We start from the raw sequence: 16,732 nt of genomic DNA, 5'->3' as shown, positions 1-16,732 counted from the left end.
TAGTATGTAGGATGATGCACGAGTAATGTCATATTTTTTTAAGAACACAAAAGTTAATATTTTCAGATAAACCTTATTAAATGAATCAATAACATAATTCCCATTATTGCTAATGACTGTCTTCCACCGTTCTATCAACTTTTTAATCCATAATTCAGGTTTCGATGGTGCTGTTTATTTTTTCCATTTAAATAATATTGTAGAGATAAAAACAAGTAAAAATTAGAAGGGGTTAAGTCAGGTTGATGCTTTAAAAGATCCCAATTGAGCGCCTTTAATTTATAATATCTCATCTTTGCAGAATGATGTGATGAAAGACGACATTTGCAATTGATTAGTGTAGGTGTTTCTTTGTTATGATTTATTAACATATTAACTATATGAAATATATGTCGGTGCTATTTTCCTTGAAATCATTGTAGTGATTTAGTGACTAAAACTTTTATTAAAATAATAGTGCCGATTCATATATATTATTTTAAATATAAAATGCGTGAAAAGCCGACATTTCATACGCACCGAACACGTAGATTTTACGTGTGTACGTCAACAATTTTCTGGCAGAAGACTACAGAGAGGCGTACGTAACATCGAGACGTTTAAAGCCACGCCTCCTACCCTTATTTCGACTCCCACCACCGCAGCATCCGAGACTAGCCACGCCCACCCTTCTACGCATGCTCACAACTCCTTCGTTATATCTACGTATTATTATTATTATTAAAAATACAATCTCCGCAGCTTACCAAGTAGACGTTTGCAATAAAATACAATAATTATTCTTTAGAAATTGAGATTTATTAAATTTAAAATTAAATGTGTATAGCTGCTTTATTATGTGAGTTGAAATGTAGGTCAATAAAACTGGTATTAAAAGTATGGATATTAGATATTTTCTATGTGAGATTTCCATGCTTTTTAAAGTTGTAGTTGTACTTGTAGTATCAAGGAAATATACATTTGTTGATTCCATGATGCCACTGGTTGTTATCGCGATAGTTTTAAATTGCTATTTAGTTAGAATAATAAAGTCTAGTTGTTAACAGCAAAAATTTGAATAAAAAATATTTTAGAATATTAATTTACTTTGAAAAAAAAAATATAATAAACTCAGTTAATAAATTACTAGTTTTATAAGTAAGTCCATGAAGTATACTTTTAAAATATTATCAGGAAATATAATTCATTAAATATTCTCATTTTTTTTGTGATGCTTAAATCTTATTTTCATATCTGATTATTTAGTAAAAAAAATATATAATATATTGAGCCCTCAATACACGCACATGTGCGTTGTCATAGTTATTCGCTTCTGGTTGATAATGATTATGCGTGTCATCGTATGCCATTATGCGTTTAAATAGTGCACTTATGCGCATTCCCCGCATCCGTCCACGAGGAAACAAAAACTCTATCATTCACTTTAGATTGCGGGTCATACCCATGCACTTGGGTCATTGTTAGCACGCAAACGTGGGGTAAAAAACACCCGGACTTTTTTCGTAGTATTAGTTCAAAGCGGACGTTGCGCTTGTACTTGAAAAATGCGCACGAGAGCATCTTTCTTTTATGATAGTTGAATGAAGTTCTCGGTTGCTTTCTATCATAAAAAAGTCGGTCATCTCTTAATCAATAAAACTTTCAGCATAAGCCTATAAAGTCAGATTTCAAACACTTCTAGTCTATTTATTGCAGTATGTTTAAAAGTCCAGGTATATCATATATTTACATTACTGAAGATATAAGTGCTTTAAAATTTAAAAACTGGTTTTGATCAATTTTGATACAGATTTATCTTTATTTCGTCATTTACCCAACTACCCAGGTATTTAAAATGCTTCGTTTCATGATAATGCTACTCGGCTCATGAGAAATATCAATTTTGTTTCATCAATAGATCCTTTTATAAACGTTTTCAACGGATATTGTTAATTGTCTCAGCGCCGATTTTAATTATTTTTTGTCCCTGGAGTGTTTTTTTTTTTAAATATAATTTTGGAGTATAAATTAAAAAGGGTAGGGGAAAGAAAATATCCCTGTGTGACGCCTTTCTGTATTGGAATATTCCTTTCTGATCTCCTTCAATGTTTATTACTGCTGATTCATTCCAATACAGATCTTTGAAGTCTTACAAATCTATCGCAAAATAACGATATTTTAAAAGATGATTGTGTTTAACGCTATCAAATTCTTTCTAAAATATCTATGAAGCAAATATCAGGCTTACGAACTTCATAACATCCCTGAAGTAGCGTTTTCATGCAGAAGACAGCTTTTCATGTACCTTGTACATGAATAAATACTATAAGCATGTCATTAGATTTAATTTATCTAGTTAACTAACGAGTAACAAATTAATTTAAAAAAAACAAATAAAAAACTAAATTACCTATAATTAAATTAATTAATAAATATTTATTTTATTTATTTATTTATTTAATTTTAACAATTAATAAATTGGTATTTTATAATAAATTATTTTTATACAAATTTATTTAATAGATAAATAAAATTATAATATTATAATTACATGATTATACATATGTAACATAGTATTAATATAAATATAAATAATTTAAGAGTTGATCTAATTTAAAACACAAAGAATAATTTTTAAAGCCCCCTCTTATGCAAAATTTACTAAATTGTTTTATCTGTTTTATTAAACACGTGAAAAATCGATGTTTGTTATTGAAAATCAGGGTTTATAATACTGTTGTAAATTGTTTCTTTTATATATATATATATATATATATTTCTTAACGTATTAATAGTTATTTAAAATATTTTATACTAATAAATTTATTGTAATAATTGTCTTCATGTATTACAGTAGCACTTAATCGGCTGTCAGCGCGTCGCTGTTCAGCTGTTAATTTTTTTCAATGAAACTGGTATTGTACTGTGTTTATAGTAATATTACTTCAAAACTCAATTTTCTCTTTTATTTTAATTTAAATAAAGCCACGGAATTAAAATATTTTTAGTACTTTACCTTTTTCAGTAAATATTTTTTATGTTATTTTTGATTTAGGTTAGTTCATTTTTTTGATTTTAAATTATCAAATTGAGTCATCTTTTGGCGAAAATAGATTCTTAGAAGAGATTCTAACAATATTAATTTCGAAAAAAAAGCTAAAGCTAATAAATGAAATAATGCTTATAGTATGTTTTTTTAAGAAACTTACAAGATATAAAAATATCGTGCTGGTTGATGGAATTTGGGGGAGCGGAACATTGCCTTCAAAAGCACACACTTTCAATGTAGTACTTGCACTATAAATATGTCCAAATATATTTTCATCAGTTGATATATATTTTTGCTAGCTAAAATATAATTTAATTGGTAGGCGCAAATATGCAGCTTTAAAATGTACATGAAATTCAATTTGACAGTTGCGAAACGTCCATTTGCTGTTAAAACCCAAACCTGACCTAATGAAAGTTTTAAAACTAATTGTAGTTTGAGAACTTTATTAGGTCAAGTCCAAAATACAAACTAAGCCAACTAATCTCTCAGGGGAAAATAAGCGAAAGAATAAGTACATACATATTTGTCTGCATTTCGATATTACACTATGTTTTAAAAATATGATAGCTATCCTTACCGATATAAGACTTCTCTTATAAGATGGCTTTTCAAAGTATTTTCAAACCGAATTTTGGTCAATAGAAGAGCGCAAAAACAATTATCACTTCTCAGGAGGCAAAAATTCACGTCAAAAGCAATAAAATCGTTTTATTGCTTTTGACGTGGATTTTTGACTTCTGAGAAGTGATAATTGTTTTTTGCGCTCTCCTATTGGGCAAAATTTGGTTTAGATGTACTTTATTGTATTGTTATAAAAATCCTAATATAAAAGCTTGATAAACTAGCGATTTTACAGTGATGGCACGATTTTATTGCTTTTGACCTGGATTGGAAATTTACTATATGGCAACACTGAGCAGCGAAGAAAACACAGTTAATTATCAGATAAATATTATGAGTAGATATTTTAAATAAGTTTTATTGCTCAATTAAAATATTTCGAATAAAATATGATTTTAGAAAATATATCACGACGGTGGTTATTTTTTATATTTATTTGTAGAATAGAAAAGGGTTAACTCGTATCTATTATTATTAATTCAAAAAATTATATTACGATGTTACAAAATATTTAAAATGCTATTTTTGTCATAAGGCCTGGAATCATTGTTTTTCCAGGGTCCGGGTCCGCTCTCGGAGGCCAAATCGAAAAGGTTCAATTCTCTTGCACGAAGCAAAGCACGATTGACATTAAAAAATATTTGTGTGTATTGGTCTATGAAATGTTGCCTTAAATACCACACAAATTATCGATTGCTTAAGTAGCTTAATCACTTTTTAGAGGTCTATCAGTGGCGTAGATAGGATATGTGCCGCCCAGGGCGATCCTTAAAATTGCCACCCCCCCATACATTTTTTGCAGTGTCATAAAATCAGTATTTCTTAAAATAATCGGCCGGCTCCTTTCGCCCCCCCATAGCTGCCACTGAGCTCTATATTTTACATTATCAGAATAAATAAACTGCCGGATCTGTATCGATTCTTATGAAGTTTTTTTGACTTATAAATTTATTTATTAGCTAATAAACATGAAGGTAATATACTGTTACTATTTTGATATTTACCTATTAATTATGTTTCGGATCATCTTTAAATAATAATTGTAGAATTAGAAACACTGCGTTGATTATTGTCTATCGACATTTTGTTCATAAAAATTTGGTCCCACCGTTTCCAAAGTTCTCTGAAATTTATTTGTATATTGTTGTTCACATTAAATATTTTCCAAAATCTTTTTCTACACGGGGTTTAATATTTTTTATTTAATTATGAATAATATTAAGATAAAGGTGGCATATGTTTCGCAAAGTAGTTCATATGAAATAAATAATTTATTTTAATGCTGTTAATTTATACAAATTGCTCGAGAAACGAGCGTGAAAGATTGGCGTAATTAATTGCTTGCGGTCGGCACGAGGCATAATGTCCTGAAAAAACGGAAACGATTACAAACACCTGGCGGGTAAATTGTTTATCAGTGCACCTTGCCTACGCCGTCGTAGGGGTTTGGCCAACCCCAGCGCAAAAATCGACACATTCATCAGTTCGAATCCGGACATTGGCGGGGAAGGTGGCCCTGCTACGAGGGATTTCAATACAAGTACGACACACGACAATACCTATATTAGTTTTGTATAGAAATATACCCTAACATTTATACGCATAACACACACTATAATATTAGGAGTATTTTTTATAATTTTTTTTAAATAATATAATTTTTTTCATCTAAAATATCTGATTTATACATTTTTTACTAAAACTATATATAGGTTTATTATATATAAAATGCATATATATATTCATGTGTGTTTTTATTTTTATTTTTTTTTGTAATTGAGGTCAAAATAATGTACAGAATTTAACTCGATTTGATGATAGCATTAGAGAAAATCAGTAGAAATTATTTACTATCATAATATTATTTAAAAATATGATCACTTAAAAAGATTATTTATATTTATATTTCTTAAAAAGTTAATAGTTCTAACTTAAGACTAGAAAATAAAGTTAAACGGTTATTTAAAATATGTCAAACGTCAAATACGACAATAAGCTTAAGACAATATTATTTGTTGCAATATTTAAAAGCAATTAATACAATTTTACGTTTTTCAACAGTTCTTTTTATTATGATGTGCAAATAAATCTTTCGTTTTTATAAATGAATATTAAGTATAAATTAACTAACTGTACTTCTGAGTAAAAATTATTTTATAAAACCACTTTATTTAAACTATTTTGATACAAATCCAATGCAAATTTCACACCTAAAAAATGTAGTGTATAGTGCAAAAATATTCCATTAGCCTTTTTTAACTCTTAAGTTTTAATTAATAAAGCTTTTATTATTTTCAAATTACAATTTATGCTTAATAACCAAAATTATTCTGATTTACTCGATCTTACTATCATACTAATAACTTATATTGCATCTTTTATATTATCGTAATCAAAATCATGAATATAGATGCATTGGAAGATATTATTAAATTATGTTTATAATTTAAAGAAATACTAGATTCCAATTTGATGAGCTTCTTAAGCTTAGATTTATAAAGCTTTTGGATTAAAAAATGCTCAAGGCTTTAATGAATTAATTGACAGTAAAATACATAACCAAGCAAAATTATTCTGATTTATTTCACTTGAGTATCATAACAATACAAAAATCATGAATATAAATATACTAGAAGATTAAGCTTTAAATTATGTTAAAATGTTAGCTTTTAATTGTTCTTAAGCTTGATTAATAAATCTGTAATTATTTAAAAAATACTAGAATTGAGTTGGGCAAATTATGCTTAAGACTATATATATTGTATTAAATGAATTGAAGGTAAAATATATAACCAAGCAAAAATATTTTGATTTATTCCATCTTAGTATCCTAACAACTTTTATTTAATATTTTATTTTATCGTCACCAAAATCTTGAAATTAATACAGTAGAACATAACATTAAGTTATTATGTTCGTAATTTTGAAAAAAAATAACAGCTTTTTGGTGGTTCTCAAGCTTGAATAATGAAGCTTTTATTGTTTTAAAATAAATACAATAGAGTAAGGGAATTTATGCTTAAGACTATATATAATAAATAATTTAAGGGTAAAATACATAATCAAGCAAAATTATTCTGATTTAATGCAAATATGTATTTAGTAAATATTATCGTTACCAAAATCATGAATATAAATATACTAGAAAATAGCATTAAATCATTTTAAAATTATGAAAAAAATAGTGGCTTTCAATTTGATGAGCTTTTAGTATTTCTTAAGCTTTTATTACTAAAATTATGTTATAGACATTTTAGATAAATAGAGGGAAAAATACAAACAACTGTAATAATTTTGATTTAATCGATTTTAGTATCGTTCAAACAATGTTATATTAAATATTTATTGTAATCAAAATCATTTATATAGATACAATTGCAATTTATATTTAATGAAGCTTAAACTTAGATTAATGCAGTTTTTATTAATTCAAAATAGCTAGGCAATTTATACTTAGGGTAATAGACATGTTTAATAAATTGATGAAAAAATATATAACCAAGTGTAATTATTCTGATTACTTTATAAAAAGTTTATATTATTATAATCAGAATTATAAATATAAATACATTGTACAATAACACTTAATTATGTTTATAATATTAATATATAATAAAAAAAATATTAGCCTGCAATTTGATGAGCTTTTAGTGCTTCTTAAGTTTGATTAGTGAAGCTTTTATTAATTTAAAAGTAATAAAATTAAATTAGCAATTTATGCTTAGGGTTATAGATATATTAGATAAATTGAGGAAAAACTACATAACCAAGCAAAATTATTCTTATTTACTCGAACTTAGTATCGTCCTAATTATTTATATTAAATATTTTATATTATCATTATTAATTTTATGAGCTTTTAATGGTTCTTAAGCTTGCATTAATAAAGCTTTTATTAATTAAAAACTACTAAAATTGAGTTAAGCAATTTATGTTTAAAGTTATATATAATAAATCAATATTCATACATAACCAAGCGCAATTATTCTGATATTCTCAATCTTAATATCGTCCTTACAACTTCTACAAATATTTTTACAATTGAAAATGTGTTTAATTTTTTTCTGAAGCCTAAGCTTAATTTGTATTTTTTAATGGTTAAATTAATAATAAAAAATGTTTTGAAATTATTACAATTGCGTTTGGCAATTAATTCTTAAAACATAGATATATTAAATTAACAAAAATAAAACAGTAATTTCGCGTTTTACGCCAAATGAAAATTCCAACATTTTTTATTTAATACTATCTTTTTTAAGAGGATTGCAATTAAAAAAAATATTTATACGTTATATTTAAAGTATTTTAAAAATCTATTAGTTTCAAATTTAATATTTTCTTAGGTTTGTCTCACAATTCAGTTAGGCAGTTTTTGATTAAGATCATATGTAAAAAAATACTTGAGATAATACATCGTATATTAAATCGTTGATTTAATATTTGTATTCAAAATCATGATAACACAAAAGCAAGATGTTTGTAGATAATACTGAATCAAATTTATATTTAAAAAAAATCATTTCATATATTGCTGTAACCTAAAGAATGAGTTAATCTCTAATAAAAATGAATGCTTCTATTATTTTAAAATTATCTCAATCATTTGAAATTTATTTATTGCCAATTGAAAGCGTGATACTATTAATCTTATATTTGTAAGTCAGTTTGCAAATGTAGTTTCAATAGCATCACGATTTTGAATCTGGCGCGTCAGATATATAAAGCATCGCTTATTCATCGGAATAGTCAGACGCTCTCCTTTTGTTTGATTTTTCGCAAGCGTCGCGACGCCCAAAAAAGTTGCGTCGGTAGTGACTCAGGTGAGTGCCTACCAGGTATGATTCACTTAAAGTTGAAAAGTTTGTGTGCGTGAATGACCAATCACGAGGCACGCACCATCCCCACCCCTTTTTTCACGGCGTCTAGACAGCGTCCAATCGACAATTATCTGACGCGAAACACGCAAACAACTTGGCGAATTCTTTATATAGTGCAAGTGTGACCCGAAAGTTACAGTAATTAATCCATGATATAATAAAAATCGAGTCCTTCTAACAATAACAATTTATTAACATACTTTATCAAAAGCATGTTTCGAGATAATCGACTTCAAAATTATTTGAGAATATTAAGGACGAACTAAAAAGCTGTACGTTAAATTCGCCCTTTTTATTATTTTGGTAAAAAAATAAAGAATATTACTTAGAAATTGTTGAGCTCTTCACATATGTTATAACTTGTTATTTTTCAATAATTTCGTTAGATGCTCTTGTGTAAGATACTATGAATGGTATAAAACCAAGTGATAGAATCAAATAAAGCACATTTAAACCAAATTTTGGACAATAGAAGAGCGCAAAAAACAATTATCCCTTCTCAGAAGTCAAAAATCCACGTCAAAAGCAATAAAATCGTGCCGTCGCCGTCGCAGTGGGAACGCTAGCGTTCCCACTGCGACGGCGCCGACACGATTTTATTGCTTTTGACGTGAATTTTTGCCTTCTGAGAAGTGATAATTGTTTTTGCGCTCTCCTATTGACCAAAATTCGGTTTGAATATACTTTGATTAGCCCTCTTATATTAGGAGTACATATTAATATCGGTAAGGATAGATATCATATTTTTAAAACAGTGTAATATCAAAATGCAGACTAACTATGGAGCAATATGTGAGATGCGATGTCTGTCTGTACTTCTTCAGCTTATTTTCCCCTGAGAGATGAGTTGGCTTAGTTTGTATTTTGGACTTGACTTAATGAAAGTTATAAAAATATAATTAGTTTTAGAACTATCATTAGCTTAGGTTTATATAGTGATGACTGTAATTTATATTCATTTGTTCAAAATATAAACAGGATAAGTATATCGAACGTATCGTGTGCTTTAGAGCTAATACTAGGGACGTAAATCCAAACTTGCCGTCTTTTTCTCAATATAAATAATGATGATATAGATAGCTCTCGAACTGACTGTGTTAACGCAAATGTATTGTAAGTTTTCTTTTACGTAAAAAATGTACGTTAAAGCGAAAAATAAATAAAATAACATGTCTATAGTTAAAACCACGTTTTAGTCTTAAAATTTTTTTTTAATATATCAACTCTTGTCTTTATTATCATATATTAGAGAATCTGCAATTAAAAGCCATGCTTTTAAGCAAATGTAATAATTATCTGTTTTGTAGTAACCCGTCAGAATAACCCAAAATAAAAATAAAAAAAATATTGTAAATCTTTCGCTGCAACATAATAGGCATAAGCCCAATGCGTTACAATGGTTACAACAAAATCAAATACTAAGTAAGTAGTAAAACGTCAAATTAAAATCAAATTTTATTTTATTAGTTAGCATATACTATTACACTTATAATATATAAATTAGTTCGATTTTATTTAAACTATTCATCACGATATTTATCCGTGAGATTAGGAAAATCTAGAAGAACTTATTATCTGATAATCAATCAGAATTATAAGTATGATGTATAATCACTAATCTGATTTTTCATACAGGATAAAAATAAAAAAGGATTTTCATGATTTGCATGGCAACAAATTCAATAAATAAAAAAGTATTATCAAAACGTTGGGGGAATTAAAACCGCAGTATCTAAGATTTATAATACTCAATGCAACTATTTCAATGCAGCTTCTATTTCTAAACGTTTTTCATTGATAGAATTTTATGTATGATTTTTTCAACAAAGAGTCTTTTGAATCAAAAGTAACATTTTTTTCTGTGTCGAAATATTTAACTGAAACTTAAAAGTCATCATTTTCATATAAGTTTTAATGACAGCTTGACAAATTTATTATAATTTTTTTTTTTTAATTATATTTTGATACTTTTTCTATCTCTAAACGTCTTTCATCTTAACAAAAACCATTATTAATTTATTAATTTTATTTAAAACTTACTTATGAAATTAGAATAGATTGAAACTTTGATTTCAGGACATTTACATAATTTATAGTTTAATGTTGATTATTAAATATACATAATTACTAATATAAAATTCGAGTAGATGTAACATTATTTTACATTACATTATTATTAATGTAAAAATAAATAATGATTTATGTATAGATATAGATTGTATAGAACAATCTTCTGTATAGAATAGTTTCTGTCTTCTATTGTCTCAATGAATTTTTTTGCACTTATCTCTCATCAGTTTTACTTCAGTAGTATTTAAAACTTACATAATATTACTCAATGCAACTATTTAAGTTTTTTATATATCGTAATATATATTAATACTAAACTTTTTTTTATTAATATTTTTTAAACATGCAACACTTTGATTAAAATATGTTATAAATTGCAAATAAGCTTATATATGTACATTAAGTATCTACAAGCTCAATGAAATCAAAGTCAAGATAATCGTTTAAGCATTTTTTAGGCGGTCGGAATAGGATAGCGCCGATTCTGACCATGCTCTTGTTGGCGATTAGCTTTACTTGTTCTTAACAACTAATTTTCCAGCCTATATTTCAAAACTACATACATATGTATATATGTTTTATCGAAATATAAACAGCAGTACTATTTAATTTGCTTATTAATAATAACAAATTATTAAAGCGCAGTATATTATTGAGAAACCTGTTTTAAAATTAAGCCCGCTCCTAATTTCGTATTTTTTTATTTGTAAAATTATAAAATATATTTTTTTATTTTTTTTGTGTACTCATTTGTATAAACTGTGCTTTATTTTGCACATATAATAGATTTTTTTATTTTTAATATATTTATAAAATTATTTATATTTCCCAAAAAAATGCTCGACATTTTTAGCATACATCGCCTAATTTCGCTTGGCACTAAAAGGGTTAACTAATCTATTGTTAGAAATAAAAATTAATACAGAAATATATCAAGAGTAACTGTTCTTTTAATATTAAAAATAATTTTGAACTTAAAAATATACGCATAAAATATTAAGACATACTTTCGTTGCACCCTATACCTATTTATCTTTCATCACTGAATCAAGTAGTAGTTTGTTGGGCGCCATAAAATGACTAATAGATTCGTCATCATAATGAGACTTATTCTTACACATTATTATTGTAAATATTATTTGCTAGTGCATATTACAAGCACTCATGTATTTATATATCACGTGATCATACATTACGAATTTTCGATTAATAATTCTATTTATAAAGCCCTCCGACTTGTGCGATGTGACGTATAGTGCTAATTTCGTATTAAATTGTGTTATTCGTTTTGGGGGATACGCAAGAATGTCTAGGAGCATTTTTTAGTTGATATTAGTCCCCCGTTGACCCCGACGTTTAGGGGCTTCGACAATTCAATCAGGGGATTTGGTGCGGGGATTCTTCCTGTCGATCTCAATTTGGGAATTCGCCGGTATTTCCTCTTTCTTACACAATAATGAACACACATACATATCATACATACATACACCCACATGTCCTTTTGAATGGCTTCTGACTGGACAAACGTCTCGAAATCAATTTTCCTCTTGTGGTCTGATTCGAGTGCACTCCAATCCTTGTTTCACTTAAATATCTCGCAGCTTTGTTTGCAATGATTTTGTAAGTCTTTTACGGTCTGTAAATAAAGTTTTTTTTTCGACAGATCTCAAAATGGGGGCGAAGAATTTGAAACAGCCATAAGATGATGGATGGTCTAATCGCTTCGCAGTCGGCTCGCCAGTTTCATCCAGCTAGTCATTTATACCTGAATCGCCATGTACCATTTTCTATGGTCTCGGCTTTGTCACCTTACGGATTCGGCGTACATCAACATCCAAATCTGCTCCAACCTCTACAAGTATATCCGGATACTGTATCGCCTTTAGATTTATCTCTGAAGACTTCAGCGCCTATCACGCCACCATGTACGCCATCCCCGCCAAGAAAGATTATAAGAACGAACGAGAACAATAATCACATACCAATAAATGCAGAAACAGAAACATCTTTGATCGAAGTGGAACCAAAGAGCGACTCAGAAAGCAAATACACCAAAAAGAAGCTCTCAAGCGAATACCAACTATTAAAAACACCCGAGGATAAACTAATAGATCGATCGCGAGATTCGCCTGAGATTGACGTCGTAGACACTGAAGACAGACCTAAAAAGTTAAATCCGAAAACTGGCAGTTTAAAGAAGAGTAAAGCTGTGCGGAGATTACAATTTGATGAAGATAAAAGCTCACCCGTTTCTGGCACTATAATCAGAGAGCTGGCGGATGATGAAACTCTGGTAGTGAGAAAGGTACATTTTATAAAAATATACTTTTATTAATATTGCTGTGAATGTATAAATATAACGTATGTTACATTAGGGAGATATAGATCCTGCGTTCAACGTCGTTGAAATCACTGAAGAAGCTAAAGCTACTCTTGCCAGCATTGAAAACAGATTAGGTTCGTACATCTGTAGACTCTGCAGACAATTATACGAAGATGCCTTCACTTTAGCGCAGCATCGCTGCTCTAGAATAGTTCACATCGAATACAGGTGTCCAGAATGCGATAAGGTGAGTCATAACTATATTATGCGGGTGTTTGTTTAAAAAAGACAGGTGTTGCTCTACGGTTCATGGACGATGGTATCAGAAAGTTGCACGAGTTTCAGATGAGATAATTTTAGGGCAAATAAAATTCTGAGCTTTAAATTGTATATCAACCCCTAAGCGAGCTGCGTTAAACGGGCAGGTGGTAGGGGTGTTGATCCCTTTGAGCAGATGTCGAGAGAAGGGCTTGAATTTTGGACCAATCTTTCACAAATGATGTCACCATGGCGATTTCGGGTTAAGCTGAATCAATATAGTGTGTTTCATATGTTAATTGTTTTTAATATATTTTTTATTAATTTTGTTTGATCCTGAAATCTGAATTTTCAGTACTTAAAAAACCTTTGAAAGTAAAAAACTCATTTTAATACATAACTGCAATATATTTTATTTTAATTAAACTATTGAGCAGCGTAGCGTGTATTTTTTGTTTCTCTTATTTTATTTATTTTTAGTCATTGATCTTTGCATTATTTATTTTTAATTTACCTGCTAATGTTCGAGGAAGTCGAAATGAAATGTTTGCTTATCGCAATTCCTAGAGTCGGTCATAAAACTTACATTGTCAAGCAATATTTTTGTGATGTTAATCGGAAATCCCTGCCCCTTTTCTTACTACCTGATCTGAATGTAGCTGTGAATTAAGCAGATTTAATTGATTATTTGTTTTTAAAATTGCAACGGTTAAAAATCATAAAATATATTGGTATAAATTTAATTTGTAATAAAAATTTCTCGAGAAATATATAATTTTTGCATTTTTCTTCAGAAGAAGCACTACTGATATATATTTATAAGTTATATTTCTACATTAAAAAAAATCTAAAAAGCCACATTTCAAATCATTCTAATTTTTCGATGATTTTCATTTATCGAGAAATGAAAATTCTCGACTTCATTCCTCAAATTTGTCAAGAATTCTCGAGAAATTTTGACGAATGAAAAAATGTTTGTTTTATTTATTATTTCTTTCTCTAATTGTTGCGCCAATAATAAATTATTTATTTTATCACGAGTGTCTTTAGAATTCGTCGAATCATTAAATAATATGCTAACAATTTATTTCCACATTTTACAGAATAACCAAAGAAGTCAGAAGTTATTTTTTTGACTGGTGACAGATTCTGGATTTCGCAAATATTTAATTAATGACATCAATGTCTAGTTTTTTCGATTATATTAATTCCGTTGTAATTTTGAGCTTAGCTCAGAATTGCTATTTTACAACTAAGGCCGCTTTGACAGTCAATAATAATCATGAGACAATTGTCAATTGCTATTTTACAAAAATAACATAAAAAAACTTTGTAGATTAATAAAAAAAAATAGCACTAAACCGTTTTGCATTCTGCCGATTACCATGCTAATTTTTTAGATCACCAAAGCAAAGATAAAACCGCCGGCCGGTTAGAGTAATAAAAATTGCATAAAAAGTGATTAGCCATTCAAATACTTTCGATCTTCCGAGAAAGTATGCTTATTTTTAAACATCTGGCACGAGCACCTTCGGAATGGTTACTTATCTAAGTGTCTTCTTTTATTACTTTGAGCTCGAGTGTTAAAAATTTGTAATTTTTTTTGTCATTCCCAGATCTGGCATGAACCTGCCTCTATTTATGCAGCGTTATAAGAAAGACAGTGATTCTAAACCTTTTAAAAATATTCTTACAAATTTAATTCTATATAATAAAAAATGCAAAAAACACTATATATTCCTAATTATAACGAAGAAACTATCCTATATTTTTGTCAAAATTGTAAATAATGCGCCAAGATTAAAATAATTTCAAAACAGTGTCAAAAACAATAAAAAAAATCACAAACATTTTTTTTTCTAATTTTTAGAATATTATATTTTATGCATAATTATTTTTATAAAAACCTGTTTTGGATGCACCCTATGACGCGTGCCGGTATTTTAACCCCAAGCAAAGGGGTGATTATCACAACAATAGTTCTTTTATAAATTCTGCGTGCAAGCCACTATTTTTGTCTCGTACTACAATGCCGTTCTAAAACATGGTTTCTCAAATGTTTTTTTTTTTTATTTTAGGTCTTTAACTGCCCCGCAAACTTGGCTTCTCATAGAAGATGGCATAAACCTAGAGTTGCTTCAACTAAATCGAACAGAAAACAGCAATCGACTCCGATCCAACCGGACGGAGAAAGGTCATCAAACGATGCTACTGACCTTTCCGAAGGTAACAAGTTTACATGCAACATATGCGGAAAGATCTTTCGTCGACACGCTTATCTCAGAAAGCATTATTCTGCGCATCAAGTTTTTGATAAGAAGTCGCTTCAGAGTACAGATATTGCTGAATTCGCCGAGAAGACTGATGGGTTATTGAAGTATACGCAAAGCTTGGATGATTTTGGAGATGAAGTCAAAGTAATGGATGATGGGCTGACTGATAGACATTTCAGACGAGCTGGAGAGCATTACGAACTGTCTGCTTTCAGTCTAGTTCGCAACGATTATCAAAGAAATCATGGATATGAAACAGGAGAAGATTTGAGGGACTCGAACTTCAATAACTTCTGGACTAAGAAGCGATCGTTGAACTACTTCGCCGATTCTGATAGATTGTATAAAAGTTTCGAATCGCCAAATGAGCAAGTTTCACTTAAAAGGCAGTCTATAGCTTCTTCAGATACGGAAGATTCGCAAACTCTGGATATTACTGGATCTGAAGATGAAGGAAAAGAGCCTTCTATTAGAGATGCTTTTAAAAAACCCACTTGCGAAGACAACTGACATTTGCTAATATTGAGGCCCGTGCCTCGATTTCCACAATCCATGGAAGCATTGTCAGGATGGCATTTGAATCAGGACGAAAGGGTGGGTTTCCAAAACGCATTCAACCCTTTATACAACTACACAAACAGAGACGGAGGTCAGCAGTTCTTTCAATAATTAAAAAAAATAAAATAATGTTATCAGTGTTATTAGTAATATTGTTCGTTAACCATTCAAATATATCTATTCAAAGTCAGATTAACTATGTAAACTAATTATTATGATAAGATACCAAAGTGAAATACTTTCTAGTCGATCTTGTGAATCGAATTTATTTATGAAATTATATCTTATAATATTTATCATTATATAAAAAGCGATTTTTATTCAATTAATAATTCGCACAATCTTCGAGTGAAACTCTAGTCGGTTTATGCATAAGAAATAAGGTGTTCCGGAAGGATTGTATATATCAACACCTGTATAGTTTCTATTGAAAATTTAATATTTAATTCTATCGATTATCTACGTGTAAATGTTGTTATAGATATAAAATGTATTAATAACGCGCATTTGCGAATGCTATTTAATATGTTAATAGATTTTAATCGCCAAATAACTGTTGGATATATTTATCAATACATTGATAAAAATATGTGTATATCATATATTAAATTATTTATTTTAAATATAATATATTATAATAAAAGGATGAGTAGCGCCTAGTCAGGATTGCCAAAATGTATAGTAGTCATTAAAAGTGTGTAGTAGAATAAATGTATAAAGA

General features: G+C 28.8%; 1 protein-coding gene across 1 annotated transcript; it reads left to right on the top strand.

Moving 5' to 3' along the window:
* Positions 1–5,125: 5,125 nt before the first annotated feature.
* On the top strand, positions 5,126–16,137 carry LOC148233361 (uncharacterized). Its single transcript, XM_088189684.1, has 4 exons — positions 5,126–5,192; positions 12,263–12,904; positions 12,975–13,169; positions 15,259–16,137. The coding sequence occupies exons 2-4, from the start codon at positions 12,302–12,304 to the stop codon at positions 15,961–15,963; spliced, it is 1,503 nt and encodes a 500-aa protein (XP_088045810.1). The 5' UTR covers positions 5,126–5,192; positions 12,263–12,301; the 3' UTR covers positions 15,964–16,137.
* Positions 16,138–16,732: the final 595 nt, after the last annotated feature.

Source organism: Plectrocnemia conspersa, unplaced genomic scaffold (genome assembly GCF_051122295.1).
Source record: "Plectrocnemia conspersa isolate PC_06_02 unplaced genomic scaffold, ASM5112229v1 ptg000008l, whole genome shotgun sequence".
NCBI classification, from domain to species: domain Eukaryota; kingdom Metazoa; phylum Arthropoda; class Insecta; order Trichoptera; family Polycentropodidae; genus Plectrocnemia; species Plectrocnemia conspersa.
Note: the sequence above shows the minus strand (reverse complement) of the source record. Positions and strands in the feature narration are given on the sequence as shown.